The 19,095-nt window shown below is 45.3% G+C and overlaps 1 protein-coding gene across 1 annotated transcript in view; it reads right to left on the reverse strand.

Moving 5' to 3' along the window:
- The window catches only part of DNAH14 (dynein axonemal heavy chain 14), a 2,000,441-nt gene that overhangs the window by 375,840 nt on the left and 1,605,506 nt on the right, over positions 1-19,095 (reverse strand). Inside the window, exon 73 of the mRNA XM_069608705.1 lies at positions 378-605. Coding sequence (XP_069464806.1) covers positions 378-605 — 228 coding nt within the window. The remainder of the gene's footprint in view (positions 1-377; positions 606-19,095) is intronic.

Genomic DNA, 19,095 nt, shown 5'->3' on the forward strand with positions numbered 1-19,095 from the left:
TGTAAGAGAGAGAGAGAAAGAGAGAGCGAGAGATCTTTTACAATTCAATTGGTGTTCAAATTAGCAATCCTGGAGGATGGTATTGTTTTACCATTTTAATTCAAATGCATTAATATCTAAAAAGCAGCCGACCTGCACATCCGTGATAAGTAGCCAATTTGTATTTCCCATCATTTTATAATGAACACTCAGGAGGGAGCTTACGACTCAGCTGCTTAGCAGAGGCTCATCTTCGTGGAGCTCAAAATATCACCAAAGAGGGAGACATGGTGGTCATTTATATATTGATTTAGCTAGCAAAGCAATTGCTAAATCTCCTCTACTCACCACAGCACAGTAGTTGATAAACATTCAGCACACATTGTATCTTTTCTTACCATGAAGCACCGAAGACAACGGTGGTGACACTGCTTTGTAAGGTGTGCAGAGAAAATGATATACATTCCCACTACTCATAAAGCCTTCCCATTGATCAGTATGTGAAGTAAAGGATTTTGTTAGAAGTGAGAACACCTCCATATGAGTGCTTATGTACTGGGACTGCTTCCATATGGCATCGCTCAGCCAGTCAGGGCCACTGCCCCAGGAACCCACCTCAGCAGTCACTGTAGAAAAAGAACCAAACAGAATGGGTTAGGACTCTCTTTGTACACACAGACAATCATAATCGCTCCTACATAATTACACACCACCAGGAAACAAGCATATTACGAATCACCTGAAAATATTGGAGGCCATTTTCCATTTTTTGGAAAAGGACCAACAGGTAATTAGTAATAAACCGAAACTGCTTCCATTATTAATTCAGTGTTCCTTAAACAGCGCAATGCCCTGCATCATTCTACCTCGACAAGATGGCCTTCAACACAGTAGTGCATAATGCAAATGACCGCCTTACACTAAAGGTACGAGCAATGTACAAGCATTTCAACGTATAAGTCAAGTGCCCAGAACAGAAGCAATGACTCTTCTCCCAGAGCTTAAAAGCCTCCTTCCCTGCCACTTGTTCGAATACAAAATCTACACAACCATGGGTGTGAGGTAATTATTCTTTCTGTATTATTATAATGGTATTTATTGAGCGTGGACATAGCTTTGGGAAGCAACAGAGCGCTTTACAAGGCATAGGGTAGTACAAGTCAAGGGAAGTAGGTGGCAAGGGCTCAATACAAACAAGCATTGGAGGAAACATTGCAGTGTGACGAATATGGGAAATGTGTCCCTTCTCCTGTAGGGGGATCCCCTGCCTGTGAGGCTATGGAGGATAGTCTGCTAAGCAAGACCCTCCCACTGAGTCTGGGAAAGCGGGACACCACTGGGAACAAGAATACCCATTCCTATAAAGAATACTTTCTCCTCATATATGGAAGTGGAAAAGACTGATAATGCTTTTTTTTTAGCATTTGGTACCATGTTGACATTGCATCCATATGTTTGGCTCAAGGTAATGCTGAAATCACATTTAATCCAGCAGCTGATGAAATACAACAAGCCCCTTTGAAGTACAGCGGCGAGAATAAAGAGACGATGGAACTTGAATGGAGGAAGAAGAAAGAATCCTATGGTGAGGTGAGACTCTGACGTGAGAACGTCATGGATGGGCGGAGCCACGCTACACCGCAAAGCCAGCGGCAGCAGGGAGCAACAAGAAGTGGAGAGAGAGACACGCTGGAAGGCCGGAACTGAGAAGGGCGATATTGCAGAGACAGGGGAAGGACAGTCTTACCTGGTGGCGTGACCATGCTGCAGCTGTGGTGGGCCTGGGGCTCAAGAACAAACACCGAGACCAGGGGGGAGCAATGGAGGAACAAGGCCTCTGCTCTCAGTGTGAGGATCACAGAAACTGTTTAGACGGGTAGAACAAGAATACGGACACGCACGCGATGGAGACACCAAAGAGAGGAACAAGCAGCAAAGTCCACACTGAGACAGCACCCTGCTGGAGCACACCCGAAGGCAGATATGGTACCAGGGTTGCCCAGGGTGGGGGGAGGCGCGCTGAACCAGTGGAGTAACTTTGCTGAAAATTTTGGGGGGGGGGACATGACATCTGAAGAAAAGGTGCCCCAGCCAAATGAATGGGGGCAAAATGGTGTGCCATGAAAGTTGGGGGAGACAAACCCTGTTGTCCCCCCTAAAATTACACCCATGCGCTGAACAAAACAAGGAGAGAAGTATACCAACAACTGGAGGAATACCACTTAGAGATCGGTCTGACCCTAAGAGAGATGAAGACAAGGAGGGTTTCAGGAGCCCTAGAAACCAAAGTGTTGGACATAGTATAGTAGAGACCCAAAATACTGCCACAAAACTTCAACAATCCAGAGGACCAGAGGGTTCCGGAGAGCACCAGAGAGATAAGGGACATTTTTCAGCCTGTGACAAGAAGGACGGTTCAATCAGTCTGCACAAGAGATGACATAATATCAGTCCAAGTTGGTAGAAACTCTGAGGGTCAGAAATGAGGGGCGGGCATAAAGTGGTAGTGTTTTCAATCCATCTATAGATTTTTTATATTGTGCCTCTCACCCAAAGGCATTAGGGCGCTCACAAGACAGAACAACGGTAAACAAATAGAGATAGCACACCAATCAAAAGTCTAGAATTCAATCTACACCTTTGTCAAACAAAAATGTTTTATAATATTTTTTGAATTGTACTATTGAAGAAATAGTTCCAAGCGTAAGAGGAAGAGCATTCCAGTAGAAAGGGGCCCATGCATCAAAGCTAGAGCATCCAATGTTCTCTAAGGCAACACGTGGTTGAAACAATAAAGCATCTTTATTTGAGCGTAGAGTTTGTCTCTTGGGCATCTTCTTAATTTGAGAGCAGAGGTAAACAGGGGCATCACTAGCCAGGCATTTATACACAAAATAGCTACCTTAAATTGTAGTCTTTGGTTTACCGGAAGCCACGGACTGCCCCATTTTGAGTGACCTGCAGTATTTATATATTGGCTTGGCTAGTGCTTACAAGAAGGCTAATGCAGTAATCCTATTTTGTATTTATAATAGCTGATGCAATCAAAGACCTATTAGTTTCAGAGAGATATGGACTGATTTGCCATAACAGATGGGTGCGATAAGAACAAGAGGAGTTTAAGTAAGATACATGCTTTTTGAAGGTTAGTTGGGTAGTTAAAATAGACTCCCAATGTTTTTATGGATTCAGAGACTTGAATGATGTTACCGGAAATCATAATATTACTGTACAGTTTTCTTTTTAACTTAATGAGCAGCTCAGTCTTTTTACTGTTCAGATCAAGTGAATTCATTGCCATCCAAGATTGTATGTCAGTAAAGACTTTGTTTACCCTCTTCAGATCTTTCATGTATGATTCAGACAGCTCCAACACAATCTGGGTGTCGTCCACATAATTTGCAAACTGCACACCCATGCTGCCCAGGAGCTCGCACGATGATCTAGAGTATGAGTATACGTTAAACAGTATACGTTTTCAACATCAGAAGGGTTGGATAAAGGCCTATATGTCCTTATCCTAAGGAGAGTTTCCATGACTAGGGAACTAAAACTAAAGATCAGTCTGTGTCTTCTTGTCAAAATGATATGCATTGGCCTTGTGCCCGAAACATGAATCTGACCCTCACACTAGAAGTGAACAACTAAGGGTATAAGGAAAGTGCCTCTAATATAGGTTTGGTATAAAGTGTTCAGAAACAAAAAGATAAATCAAAAAAATATTCCTTGCATACAGAGGGTGGTTCCCTTCCCCTGGATTTCCCAGGCAAAAGTGTCTCTTTTAAGCAGCCAATTCTTAAGGCTGGTGAAAGTGTCTCTATAAAGCAACCACTTCCCAAGGAAGGCAGAAGTGTCTCTTGAGTAACAACATCTTACAAAGAACCTCTTTGTATGCTCCCCTGCCAGGAAGCCTATAGTGCGTTCACCAGATCCCTTGGTATACTTTCCTGCCAGGTATCCGTCTACAATGTCTTATTCCTTTGTATATTTAAAAAAGGATTACCTGGTATACTCTACTGCCAGGAATATCCTTTTCTGGTGTCTGCAGATCCCCTGGTATGCTTCCCCGCCAGGTATCTTCTCCCCAAATGCTCACTGCCTGATGTGCTTCTTTCACCAGGGTTTCCTTTAATGTTTTCACTGAGTTTTCACTTCGGTGTGCCCCGTCCTGCTTTTTGCTCATTGTTAGGGAGAATTCTCTGTTAAGGTTAATTTCCCAAACCTAGTGAGTCCCCCAGTAGATATTTGGGGTTTATTTTTTTCTCCTTCTAAGAGTGAGACTCTTTCTCCCACTCTTAGGCATGATCTGAGAATGTCCTTTGACTATGTAATGTGTTTTATGGGCTATGGGGTCTTTTACTCCATAGGGCTTCATGTGTTTTTGGTATGTGTGTTACACAGCACCCTCAGTGCAGTAACACAGGGGTGTCATAGGGACCCCCAAACATAAACTTCATACCCTGGGACTGACTACTGTCTCCCAGGGCATGTGAAGTCACCATTGGCTTTACTAGTCTCAAACTGTGAACAGAACCAGTACAAACCATCATATTGTGGAAGTACTGGTAGGGGTAATTCGATTGCCCCTGAGTCTGTTTTCCAAGGGGGCACTGTCCAGTCCCCCCCTGTCGGGTTTCTGGCTGGTGGCAGTGGATACCACGCGAAATATTCCACCGAAATATTTCCTATGGGATTTTCCCATTCATTTTAAACGCACCACTTTTTGGTGCAATGTTAAAGATACCGTCGGGTTATTTATTTAATATTTATTCCCCGGTTGGGTCTTTTTGCCAGGACTGGGTTTTAAAATGGTGTTTGTGTTCGCCTCTGAAACTCTAACCCAAGTCGAGCCCTTTGTTCCACTTTTTGGCGGGCTTCTCCACAGAAGCCCTCCAAATGGTGCCACTATGTCTGGGGTAAACAGGATGTGTGGGAGGGGGATTAGGCAACTCAAGTCGCACTCTTGTGTGATTGGCCCAGTGGTGAGCCGCCCGGCTCACCACTTAGCATGTTTGAGTGACAGCTAGGCTGATGAATGGGAGTTTTGCTGCATAAAAGCAGGGCTTTTTGGGACTGGAACTTCAGAAGTCGCCACAGGACCTAAAGAATACAAAGAGGGGAGAAGCTGAGCCATCTACAACGATGACACCAACGGTGAAGCTCTGCTGTACGAACTCGCCACTTCCCTATGACAGAGGAGATCTTCTTCCAGGAGAGTCTTCTTCCCTTTGAGCTGGTGGGACCAACCGGTTCGCCTTTTTCGCCTTGCTGGATTGTCTCATGGTCGAATCGCCCGTGCCAAGCACCTCGGTGGCCGGATAGCCATGCTTCACCACTACCGTGAATAAAAGGGTCGTACCTTTTAACCGGGAAACTCCGCGGCTGGTTTCTTCCCTGGTAGTGCAACGACCTCCATTTTTCCCCCACATCGAGATCATCTCTTCCCCTGGACGAAGCCCCGACTTGCACCCGCTGCCAGGAACAACGGCCCTCGCTGGAGCTTTCTCACCATATCAGGTACTGTGTCCCGCCTGGTCTCCCTTGCAACAGATTGTCCAAGGTGTCCCGTAAATCCTTGACTCTCTATCCTGGGTTGACCTCAGACCTGATAACTTTACCTTTCTGAACTGATCCAACCTCTTTTGACTTTTCTGCAAAGACTTTGAGTGCATTTCCACTGTGTGATCTTGGGCACATTCTGCCTTGCTCTCTCCAAGAGTGGGCCTGGCCTATGAACTTTTTGCTATACAGTAGACACTGCCTTTCTTGACTTGTTGTGGTTTCTTAAAAGTGTTGGTACTGTGTTATTTTCCTATTCTGCCTTTTTCCTCCATTTTTAAACAAATTATTGGAGTGCCATCTATGGTTACGCGCTCACCTCTGTTTTGCTAAATAAGTGGTGTCTTAACCTAGACTTGTCAAATAATTAACTAGGGAGGTGTCTATACTTATAGTGACTGTGTTTGAACTTGCTTGACATATTAGTGCCAGTGTATTTTTACAAGTGTGTTTTTAAATAAATAATTATATACTTTTACACCAAAGCTCTGGTCAGTGTTTGCTTGTGCTACTGTATTTTTAGCCCTATTGTGTATACTCTATATACTGCCTAACTCTTCTTGAGAGAAGTCTGATTGCTCAGCCACAGCTACCAGGTAAATCTGGGTGGTGCAGACTGCTACCAATTGGGTTTACTGCTTACTCCTGTAGTCTTAAACTTTTTGCAGTGGTCCCTAAGGGAACTGCACATGTTTCTGCCTAACACTCATTGTGTTTGTTTGATACGCACCCTCATGCCTTAGGGCCGTTGTTTGCGCGCTATAAATCATTTAACATAACATAACTGTCTTTTAGTATAGCACTGTTGTATTCCTCTACTGTCTATACTTTCTTGGCTTAAGGTCATATTTGTTCCAACTTTCCCCAAATTCATATATAGAGACTTGTTCAAGTTCTATCTTTTAAATCCTTCATTAATCTTCATTGGCTTGTGGCAATACATGCTACAATCTTTCCCAAATTGATATCTCAAACATGAGTATTTGTGCAAATTCTGTCTTTGTTATCTACTTGGTCGGTATTCAAAATATGTTATTAATGGCTCACATGCCTTTCGGTATGCCCCAGGGTCCCCAACATCTCTGGGCGCATTCATTGGTGTCTGGCAGTGCCTCTGACCCATGGCACGTTGCTGTGGTGAAGCTGTCACCTTGGTATGGTGTTCTCTGCTTCACAGACCTTCTCTCAGCTCTTCTGAAGGCTCCACGTGTGTCTACGGGTAAGCCTGCTGCTTCTGGACTCGACCGCGCTGCTGGTAGATTGGCTTTTGCTGCCGGCTCCCAAGCGGACCTCTTACGGTGCCTGCGGTATCTTCTGTGGCCTTGGGCCACTCTGAAAAGCACTGCTTGCAAGCGGCAGTCTAAGAACTCCTGCTCTCACCAGCACTGTTTGTTACTGTGGTTCTGCCTTCTCCCGTGGTTCTGCTTCCTTCTTCTACCATTCAGCTTCTCTCTGTGTTGAAAATGCGGACACCACTTTTAAATGTCCCGTACAGTTGGATCTCATTGCAACAACTAGCCTGCATGTTCAGCTTAGTGTTTCTATTGATCCATATTAACTCCTTCCTTTTCCTCGTCTCAGTACTTGAGGCTTTATGGGAGTTGGGGTCCATAGAACTTCTGGTTAGCACAAAAACATCACAGACAGGAGATTTATGTGTGTTATGTATATATCAGGTTTGAACGGTATTCTGCTTAGAATGACAGTATGCCATGAAGATCCTAGGTGTCATAGGGTTTTCTTCATAAGAGGGGAAGAATACTGCGTCTCTCCCAATGGAGACATCACCTTCTCCCGACAGTTGTCCCCTTCTACATGATCTACCCTCATAATACCACCCCCAGGGTCAGGATCAGGTAGCAGCTGCCGTCCCCAGGCCATATGGGAGGACATGATCACCAGGGAATCAGTGCTGACTCGGCAGGATTCATCACAAAACAGACTAAGGGGATAGTCCCACCCCTTCAAGAACTTGAGACATTTGTTTTGTGTAAAGCCTTGCAATTGTTGCTGAGGAACTTGAAAAGAGATCTGAAAACTTTTCTTTTGTGAGCTGTGAAGAAAAAACATCTGACACTTTGGGAGAGATCCAACTAACATTGGCCGGGCAAAGTTAGAGCTGGGAGACTACGGCTCTGGCTTATTTTTATGTCTTTTTCCCCTGAGGTGGTAGGGCCAGATAGTGAATAGAATTTGTACTGAGGACAACTTTTTGGTTTTGACAAGTTTAGTTTGTAGGCAGGAAAATCCCTCTTAATAATAGATAGGCATGTTCCTTTTAGTTATGTTATGTTATTGCAATTTATAAAGCGCACGGTTGCCCAAAGGCATCATGGCGCTCGAAAAAGGAGGCTGCTCAGCCGAGGAAAACCGATGGACGACCAGAAATTAAAACAAGTAGGTTTTCAGAGCTCTTCTAAAACTAAGATGGTCGGCATTGGCTTTCAGTAGCGGGGGGAGGCTGTTCCACAATTTGGGAGCGGCAATAGAGAACGCTCTGCCGCCAAGCCTTTCCCGATTAGCTCTAGGAACGGTCAGATGGTTAGAGGTCGCGGAGCAGATGTCGGGATCCGGTATGTATCTAATAAATTTAGACTGTAAAAATTCAGCACCCTGGGCATGAATAGCCCGGTGGACGATGCACAGAGACTTGAAATGAATTCGTTGCTTCACCGGCAACCAGTGAAGTTGGCGTAGTACTGGCGTGATATGTGCCCCATAGGGGGAGCCAGTGGCTAACCTGGCTGCAAGGTTCTGCATACGCTGGAGACGATGGATAAGACTAATCGGTTGTGCCAGGTACAGCAAATTACAATAGTCCAGCCGTGAGAACACTAGCGCAACCACCACGGGAGGACGAAGGGCTTTGGGGATCATAGGCATGACCCTCTTAAGGAGCCAGATCTGATGATGGGTGGACTGAGAAACGGCCGTGACCTGGTTAGCCATAGACAGAGAAGCAGAGAGGATAACCCCTAGGTTCTTTACTTTGCTAACTGGGCCAGGTAACACAACCTTGAACAGTTAACCTCCAGTCTGACTCCTCCTTCTGGTTCGCCACAGTGGGCAGATCGCTCAGTCTCAGGTTAGGTTAGGTTGGGAGTGGATGGGGTGTGGACCTAGGTTTTAAGGGATAGCCATTCCTTAAAGAGCAGGGCCTTCTTGAAATGTAGAAGCATGGGGGCAAGTCTGGTGTTGGTGGGAAGAGACTGGTGCATGGACAGAGATGGCCTGTCTTCTGGTTCTTTCCATATTGTACATGTATACCTACCAACCAATGCTTTACATGCTTTACTTATTCTGTTTTGCTGGGCCTCGGTTTCTGGATCTAGCCCTCTACACAGTTCAATGATCCATTGTTTTAGAGAATCTAGCAGGAAAATGTACTTCTGGGACAAAAGATTTAAAGTGTGATTTAATTAAAAATTCTCCTGTATTCTTGCAGGATTCCGCCATCTTTATTAAGCATCAAAGCCGAAAGCACAGATGGAATGTTGAACTGTGATTCCGGCGCTGCAGTAAATGGGCAAAGTGGCTTAAACTGCTATGATTCCAAAGGACTCCTTCACAAACCCGGTACCAGGGCTAGTGCTAGAAGCACCAGTGTAATGTTTTGATCCAATACAAAGACATCCCAAGCACTAGGGGTGGGAAGAACTTAACACTGCCATGTAAAGGAGTTTTCAGTGTTAGTTATTGTTGAGAAATTGAGATTTCTTGAGATCTCAAGCTCTGTGGGATTGAAACCTTAGTAGTGCTGTGTAAAGTAATGTTGGTGTGTCAGTTATCTAGAAATTGAGATTTTGTTTGATCCAGGCCCCAAGTTATGGAGACCTTAGCAGTGCCATATGAAGGAATTTTCTGTGTCGGCAATCTATAAATTGAGTTTTCTTCCAGTCGTGAACAAAAAAAACAAATATCAAGCTTTCTTTTCTCCATCCAGATTTGTGTGCGTTTTGACAACAACCTGTCACCAAAAAGAAGTATAAAAATACACAGTTTTTTTTTACAAGACTGAAATATAATTGTGTCATATCCAAATCCACTAATGTTCTCTTTCTAACCGAAGCGTGAGGCTTGGACAACAAAAATCACTGGCAGTAAAACAGTTTTTAAAAGTTGAAGAATTAAATAACATTTTGTAACTGGAGGAGTTGAATATTAGGACTACCTTGCTGATGGGGAAGGCAGTGCGTGCAGGATATGTGTCATGACGCGTGCTCCATGGAAGCTATGGAGCCAATGGAAGGGCTGATCCCGTTCCTCCACCAGCGGTCTAGTCTCCCACGCACTGCACGTCACCGTCATGACGCATACAAATAGGCGTCACACGCGGAAGTCGACGCGTTGCACCTTGCTTTCCTCGCCAAGTTCGTACGCTAGTGCTCCTCTCTTGCTCCGCTTGTGTTTTTCCCGCTTGCTTCCTCTTGTCAGTCCGCTGTGATTGCCCGTTCGGCTCCGAGCCCTTTATCTCTCATGGTGCTTCCTCCTCTCCTCTTTTCCTCCCGCTCGAGTAGCCCTTGTTCCTTCTCCCGCTCTAGTGCTTTTCTCTCCTTGTTTTGTGCGCACATCTACCATTGTACGCTCCTTCCCACCGCAGCATTCTGCAGTCCTCTCCCTCATTCCTCGGCTACTGTATCCATCCAAGCAGCGCTCCGGATACCCACGCTAGCCCGCCTCCAGCAGTGTCTTCCGGGAATTGAAGTCCTCTCATCTTCTTCAACGGAAAGCCTCCTGCCTTGACATCCGTAGTGCTGACTACATTCCAGCACACCAGGGTTTTTCAGCCACGCTTTTCCCTGGTTTTGGCGGCGGACTCCCTGAGGGCCTCCTCTGCCTTGCTGTCTGCCACCGGGCAGGGTGGCTTCCGGAGGAGCTCGTCCCAAACTCAACAGGAGAGGACTGAGGAGAGAAAGGAGAGCCATAGACACAGACAGTTCCTCAGAAGAACCCAGTACAGGTGAGGAGGAGGAGGAGGAGGAGGGAACCAAGGAGGGTATTTGTCAAGCACCCAATACTTCATCGCATGACAATATGTTGAAAAGGCATAGATCTTAACTGGTATCATGTCACATGTAATAGCAATTAATAAATAATTGTAAAACCTTTTGGAGAAGTTGTCTATTAGTTCAAGTGGTCAGATTCATGACAAAACTGTGACAAAGCTGTGTCCAGTTAGAGGTGGTTCATCGATGGCAAAAACATACTCTTGGGTCCTCATTATGAGTTGTACGGTAACAGCAAAACAAGCAGTATTTCGGAATAACACCTTCTTAACCACTCTGCACAATTTTGCGTTTAAGCACTGTGAGAAACCTGAAGGAACTCTCACATCTACTCCCGAGGGATCTACTGTTCAGGTGGCCAGAGAAGAGCCATTGCTTTTGGATCCCAACCCTGGGGGTGGACAAGCGAGGGAGGATCATCTGAGTGGAGGGTCCTTGGGTATAGCAAAGAGGATCTAACCTTGCCTCCCTTAGCCTTGATGGGCTATTGCCAATCTCATCCTATCCTCCCCTTTAGTTTTCCCTTAAGTACTGAGAAGAAGAAGAGGCAACAAGGAGTAGTGCAGATTTCCTATTCTAAACACCAGGAGGGTGAGGCAATTGTGGATACCTAATTTCACCTTCAGCCTGCTAGTAATAGAGGAGAGTATAAAAGGTGGAATCCAGACGCACATAGGAGGTGCAGTCGCAGAAGGAAAAGAGAACCAAAGAATTTCTGTGCTGAGGAGTGAGGCGCAGATGGACATCCTCAGAGTCTTGCTGAGGTGACTGGGCAGGACTGTGAAATACTGAATGAAAAGAAAGCTGTTACTTGATTAGAATATGAAGTGCTTAAGACTGCATAAACATTCTGGGACAATCTAGTATATCAAGTAACCCAAAATCAGACAAGCACTTTAAGAATGATCTGAAAGTGAAGAGTTGTCTTGAACATTGTTTGTTTGTTTTGTTTGTTTTATTCGTACTTATATAGCGCACAACAGCCCGTGAGCATCGTGGCACTTGTTACAGGAAAAAGCTTAGTTACATACAATATAAATTAGACTTTTGTTACATCATGAGCAATTGAGCAGAAGTGCAGAATATCTAAAAAGATTACATTATAATATATTAAATGTGGGTTATATTACAATTACATGTTAAGGAGAACAGGAAATGGTTGAGGTGTTAGTTAAGGAGAGTGGTCTTGAGTTTGTTGCGGAAAACAGAAATGGAATTTTCAGCTCCGAGGGTGGCCGGGAGTGAGTTCCATAGTTTGGGTGCAATGTAAGAAAAGCCTAGCCCTCCCGCTGTGGCTCTCTTAATGCGTGGTATGTGTAGCTGGTTGGAGTACTGAGTTCTGGTAGGGCGTGTGGAGGTAGTTCTTGATATGGCTTCAGATAGGTATGTGGGAGCGGTGTTATTGATGCATCTGTGCGTGATAGAGAGTATTTTGAGGGTAATGCGGTCTTTGACCTGTAACCAACATGCTGTTTGTCTAGCATGGGATATATGGTCTCTTCTGGGGATGCGCATGCCGGCTCTTAGGGCATTGTTCTGTGTGGTTTGTAGTCTGTGGAGGTTTTTAGTGGAGGTGCCAGCTAAGAGAGCGTTGCAATAGTCGAGTTTGGCGCCTATCTTTGCTCTGACTATTGTTAGACAGTTGGGAGTAGACAGATATGGTTTAATGGCATTGATAAGTTTGGTGCTGTAGGCTGACGACGAGGCTATGGTGCTGACATGTTTGTTCATCGATAAGTTAGCATCAATGTAGACACCTAGGGTCTTAACGGAGGACAAAACTTTGATGGTGGAGGTATCTATGTTCAAGTTGGCGTATTGGGGGCTTAGCTTTGTTATTGTGTTCTTCTAACCTAGGATAAGTATTTCAGTTTTTTCCCCGTTAAGACCGAGGCCATTGATCGCCATCCATTCTTGGATAGTCACATAGATGTCGTGAAGGGCAGAGGCGTCTTGGTGATGGAGGCCCGATAGTGGTATGAGTACTTGTGTGTCGTCAGCATAATTAGTATATTCAACACCCAGTGCGTCAAGTAGGTCGAAAAGAGGTTTAGTGAAGAGGTTATAGAGGGTGGGAGCTGTGCATGATCCTTGGGGGACACTGCAGCTAATGGTAGTAGGGTCGGCGTTAGCTGTGTTGGAGAAAACCTTCATGGCTCTACCTTTCGAGGAAGGATGTGATCCATGAAGCTGCTTGTTTAGAGAAGTGGGCTTCCTGAGTGAGATGGATAGTGTTTTGCGGTCTACCAGGTCAAAAGCTGCTGATAGATCGAGAAGGAGGAGCAGTGCAGGTTTACCTTTGTTCATGATCTGTGTGATTTGATTTTTTAAGTCAAGCAGGGCAGATTCAGTTCCATGCCCCACTCGGAAACCAGATTGCCTTTTGCCCAGTATGGAATAGGCTTCAATGTATGATTGGATCTGGTTATGGGCTGCCTTATCCAAGATTTTCAGAAGGAACGGGACTGTTATTATAGGCTGGTTGTTGATAGGCTGCGCTGGGTCAAGAGTTGTTTTTTGAGGAGGGGACGCACCCACGCTTCTTTTAGACTATTTGGTACAAATCCAGTTTTGAATGAAGCGTTAATGAAGGCAGTAATCAAGGGGGCTAGTTCGTTGACACATTCCTTGATAATTTTAGGGGGGCATATGTCTCCTTTGCATAGAGATGGTTTGAGGTTTTTGATACGTTCAATGACCACGGATTCGGTAGTATCTCTGAAGGAGAATTGGGGGTGTTTGTGGCGTTAGGCAGAATCCTGTGCAGTGTCCTTAGGGACCACTACACACAATTAAGACTACAGGTGGCAATACAAGTTTGACCTTTGGTACAAGCTTGTAGCAAACACATTGAACGCTTTGAAACACATTGTGTATAGGTGCTATATAAATAAACTATCATATCATATCATACTACTATGTCAGAGTGGTAGCAGTGGCGGAGCAGCCAGGAGCAGTAGCAGAGATTACACAAAGGGACCACAATTACTGTGACTCAAGCAAACACTGACTCAAGGTTTCAGGTAGAAAAATAGAAGTACATTTATTTTCAAACCATTCGTTATAAACACAACACTTCTATTAAACACAAACCACACGTCAAATATACTACAACTAACCAATTTACTTTGTACAGTATGTCTCAAGGCAAGTACCCTGTGTTTGAATGAACCGGTGTTACGAACAAAACACGTTACCGTGAATACGATTGCGATCACTTTTTGACAGTTCGGTCTACTAAATAAATGCGTATCCGTGACATGAAATGCTACCGGGGCAAAAACACACTTAGCACCTGAGATACCCAGAGGGAGTTGGAGGCAAAAATCACAGGCAATATTTTGGTTAGGCAGACAGAATCGAGAAACACTCAGAGACAAGAGTTCAAAAGTCAAAGGGCCAGAGCCAGGGTTAAATGACACCGGGGGGCCTGTTGCCAAAGATCACACAGTCAGATAGTTCACGATTCAACGTAGCCAAGAGTACTTCGATATTGTCAATGTTCGGAAGCAAAAGACAAGGGCAAGCCTTGGATATGAAGAAAAGGGGTTCACCCAGTTTTCTCAAGCAGAACACAGTACCTTATTCCAATGGTGCAGCTGGTGCCCTGGCAGTTGTTCCTGTTGGTTTCCTGCAGACCGACGATTCCTAGAGCTTTGTTGTGAAGGAGGATGTTTGAAGGGGGTCTGCACCACACAGGGATGAACCCGGCAGCAGCGACAATGAATAAAAGGTGCGCTCCTTAAAAACAGGAGAGGCTCTTCAAATGGCTCTCCGGACCACTACAGCAGTGTGCAGCGATTTCGACCAAGGAAGAGGATCCTCTGGCTGTGGAAGATGAGCTGGTTATCCCCACCAGGCTCAAGGGAATAAGACTCCGGACTGGATCTCCCCTTAGTCATTGAAGGGTAGATAGCTCAGGACTGCAGCAGGGTTTCACCGGGACGGGGTAGTTGCAGCAGCCGTAGTTCTCTCCGCTTCTCTTTGGTTCCTTGTAGTTCCAGTGGCGACTCTCTGACTTCTAGCCGAAGAGACCTGCCTTTTATGCGCAAAACCCCCATTCACACAGCCGGGCTGTCAATCACCCAGCAGGGGGGTTGTCCAGCCCGGACAACCACCTCAGCCAATCATGCAAAGTGTGACTTGGGTTTCCTAGGATACCCTGTGCAGGGGGTGACTACACTCCTCCCTCACATTCAGCCCACCTAGACAACTAGGTGCCTGGTGGAGGGCTTCTGAGCAGAAGCCCGCCAAAAGACGGTGAACAAAGAAGGTGAACCTAGTTTGCCGCGCAAAGTAAAACACAAGAAGGACTTTAACAAAAAGAAATGGCGAATAAACCCAACCGGAGCCACAAGAAAGACGATTTGGTCAAGCGGGTTTATGTTCGAGGCTACTATAATAGCCAAGAACAATACCATGTGTATCTAATATAATCGCGGTAGAAAGGTTAGGGTAGATACCACTGCCACCAGCCAGGTCTAAATGTTAAAAGAGCGAAACAATGCTCTAGGAGGTACAGATAAAAAGGGATACGAATTAACCCTTTCCAGTACTCCATGGAAGATGGGGTGTACTGGATCTGTGGTAGATTAAGTAAAATTAATGGTAACTTTACCCTTTTCTGGGGGACTGTAGTCAGCCTCAGAAATTGAGTCAGGTGAAGTCTCAAAGACAACCCTGTGCCACGGCACTGAAGGTGCTGTGTGACACACAATCGAAGGGGGCTACTGAAGTGGTGTACTTCAGAGTCCACAATCATAAAAACAGAGAAATACACATGGCAAAACATAGGTAAGAGTGGGGGAAAAGCTCACACTCTTACAAAGTGGAAAAAAATAAACTCCAGAAGTCCAGCAAAGCTGCTGGGGGACTCACTAGGTGAGGGAAATTAGCCATAAATGAGAATTCTCCCTAACATGTGGTTACTACTCTTTTCTTGCGATGGATGGTTGGCCTTTTGTTTAGGGAGGGCTTTGCAATGGTTGTGAATTTTGTTTTGGAGGAGCTTTATTTTATTGAGCATAGCCGACTAGATGCTGTCGCACCAGGCCTTATCTTTGATTATCTCATCTCATCTGTGGTTGCCGGGGGTGTGACTAATTTGTTGAAGATTGTGAATATTTCTTTAGCTTGCGAGGTGGCCTTTGCAATCCTCTCATTAAAATAGTTTGATTTAGCTGTGATGATATCGTTTTTTATAAAGTAGAGGTATCTGTTTGAAGAGGCTCTTATTGAGGTCGCTCGGCTCAGCTTGCCAGTTTTTCTGAGATTGACGCTTTTGTATGCGTAACGTTTGGAGTTCATCCGAGAACCAAGAGTTGCAGTGAAAGGATTTCTTTTCTTTCTTACTTTCAAGTGGTGCTATTAAGTTTATGGCATTGGTGAGAGTGTCATTGAAGATGTCTGATAGCAAATTGGGATCCTGGGAGAAAGGGGGTGCTAAGCAAGGTGCATTGAGGTGAGGTCGGAGGTTGTCTGCATTAAGTTTTTTTGAGCTTCTTGTGGTTGCAGGTGGTGCGTGAGTGAGAGGTTTGGGGCTGGGTGTAGTAGGTATGAGGAACTCAATGCAGGTGTTGTCTGTCCAAGGATGGGCAGTGTTTGAGATGATGTTGGAGGCACAGTTGCGATCCAGTCAAGGATGCGGCCCTTGGAGTGGGTTGGGGTGAGTATCCTAAGTCTGTTAGCTCTTTTGCTAGGGTTGCAGCAGCTTTATCTTTAGGGTCATTATATCCTAGCTTTAGATCTCCTAACAGGAGGATCTTAGAGGATTTTTTGATGTTATTACTGAGACGGTGAGAGAGGTGGTCTTGGAAGTCTGCTGGGAGTCCAGGAGGTCTATACAAGATGTGGATATTGATAACATTATTAGGGGAGAGCGTGAGCTTAACTTAGAGGATATCCGCATTACCATCCCATGTGCTGGGGTCTGATAGCCTGATGGATAATGGGTCTTTGCGGATGAGGGCGACTCCCCCTCCAATCCTATCCGGTCTATCTTGTCTTAGGATGGTGTAGCCTAGGGGAAGGGCAAGTGCAATAGCTGGGCAAGAAGCATCATTGAGCCATGTTTCTGTGATGCTTAGTAGGTCAAGATCATGGGTAGATAGTAGGTCATTTATTTCTAGTGCATGTGCAGGTAGTGAGCGTACATTTAGTAGTGCACATTTGAGAGGAGGGTATTGTATGCCTGAATGTATTTTAGCATTAAGGAGCAATGTTGTGTGTTTATTGTGGTGTCCTGTATTGTGGGGCTTGGTGTGAAGTAGTGCTGCGGCAGGTTTGAATGGTGATGAGGGCGGGTAGCGTTTTTGCATATGATGGTTTGATATGTTGGCATAGTGCGGGTACTGAGTCTGGAATTTCTTGAGGTGGTGGTCGTGGGTGAACAAAGGGGATGTATGGGAAGTGTTTGGTTTCTAAGTCTGTGGAGTCTGACTGCTGGGGTGAGGGGCTGAAACTGAATGCTGTTACGGACTGGTAATAAAGCATGTGAGTTCAGTGCAATACCATGGTTGTGGTGTGCAGGGTGTGGGTCAGGTGGAAGTAGGGGCATTATTGTGAAGGCTAAGGCGATGGCTGTGAGAATGGTTAGTTTCGGTGTGGCACAGAGAGAGAGGGTGTGCGACTCTTTATTGTTAATGGAGTATGTTGTCTTTTGCAGCATGATAGTGGTGGAGTCACTTAGGTGGGAGCGTGCTGCCGGTATGTGGCGGGAGACAATGGTGTGATGAAGCATCTATTGGAGTGGAGGAGCAGTGGTGGGAAAGTAGCTCGGTTAGGGTGAGAGGGCTTGTCTGTATAGTACTAACAACAATGCCTAGAGACTAAATTCGGTGCTAGCAAGAAATGTTGTGTAGTGATAGGTCAAGGGGGGCATGTTTAAACCTTTATAGTGGTGCCTGGATTCGAAATTCTGAGAAAAGGCAGGAAATGCTAGGTAGTGTCAAAGGTGCAGGTTTAACAATTCTACATACCTGGATACAAATTAGCATTTTCTACAGTGCCTAAATAGGAATTTCAGAGAAAGGGCTTGAAATGCTAGGTAGTGTCACAAATACGGGTTTCACAAATATGCAGTGCCTAGGTCCAAACACAGCATGTGGGAGTAGCATGCCAGTGGTGGTATGTCACAGATACATTTGAACCACTAACTAGGTACGAGTTTAAGAGTATGGGCCAGAGGAGTTCACGAGGATGGGAGATGAGGGTGGCGATCCTCTTGAGTAATCGTGTAATCTCGAGCTGCTAGTTCAGATGTGTGGCAGTGGGAGTCTAGTGCAGCACATGTTTGCCAGGCATATTGCTGCAAGCAAAATATTAGAGCATCAGGGATGAATAGCAGTAGATGCGTTAGGTGGCTTAAGTCAAGTGGCAAGTATTCTGCTTCAGCTAGATGCCATGCATCGGTATGTTGAGCACTTTTTCCTTTGCCGGTATGTTATGGTGCTGGAAGTAGTAGCGCACGGTCTAGCACTTACTGTGAAATGGGATGGATTAGGTGAATATCTGCGATACAACTACTGGTGGGTGCTCAGACGAGGGGCGTAGGATGGTTACAAAAGCGAGTTAGGTAGAGTGTATGGCAGCACAATGAGGCAGCGTGTCACTGCCTTGCGCCGGTTGCTCACGGTCAGCACCGTCAGCTGTGCTTTCATTTGTGCCTTGGCTCGGACCGGTGCTCGCCTGCCGGCGAGGAGTGATTGGTCTTAAAAAAGACAAATCAACATTGTAACTGAACAACAGCTTTGGGGAAACCTCTGGTTGCGTGACCTGTGATGGGTGGCCCGTGTGGTCCGACAACTGCGCCTAGACCAGGATGTTTTCTAACACGGACATTACCAACATCAAGAGTCAAATCACAGACAAGGCATGTGGTTGCTAGTTGCGTGACCTACAATCGGTGGACATTTGTGGTCTTATAACTGAGCCTAGACCAGAAACCACTACATATTTGAAAAGCTGCAACCAAGTGTGTGCCCTGGGTGAAGGTAACCCAAGGACAGATCAAACGAACCAGGTATTCTTTTATGAACTTATGAACAGAGGAAGCAAGTTAACTGTTCAGTGTAAATCTTGGGGAAGGGAACCCTGAGAACCAAAGAACTGGAGAGTGTTTATCTTGGGAAAGGGAGTCCCAAGATCACAGTGTTGTATGAACTTAATTACATCTGAACTTGCGGAATGGAAACTCAAGACCTTCTTTTTATGCGAACTGTGATGCCAGCGAACCTACAGAAGGTAACTTCATAACTTGATCAAACCTCCTTGAACCAAAGTTACATTGGAACTGTACTGAACTTGAACACTTATATTTGGTTGAGTCCATTTCCCCACTAGATTTTGTAGTAGTTGTGAGGACAAGCAGAGGTTTTGACACGGACAGACTTTTGGTTTGGACCTACAGAGAGACTTTCAGATTTGTTTAGGCAGGGAAAATCCCACCATAGCATAGGGTTAGTTAGGCGTTACACCATCCAGATCATTAAAAAGGTTTTGTTTAGAAATATTGATCTGTTGTCTGTGTCATCTCTCTTGATACTATGCCTGT

The sequence above is a fragment of the Ambystoma mexicanum genome, chromosome 4q (genome assembly GCF_040938575.1).
Source record: "Ambystoma mexicanum isolate Mex_15411 chromosome 4q, UKY_AmexF1_1, whole genome shotgun sequence".
Taxonomy (NCBI): Eukaryota; Metazoa; Chordata; class Amphibia; order Caudata; family Ambystomatidae; genus Ambystoma; species Ambystoma mexicanum.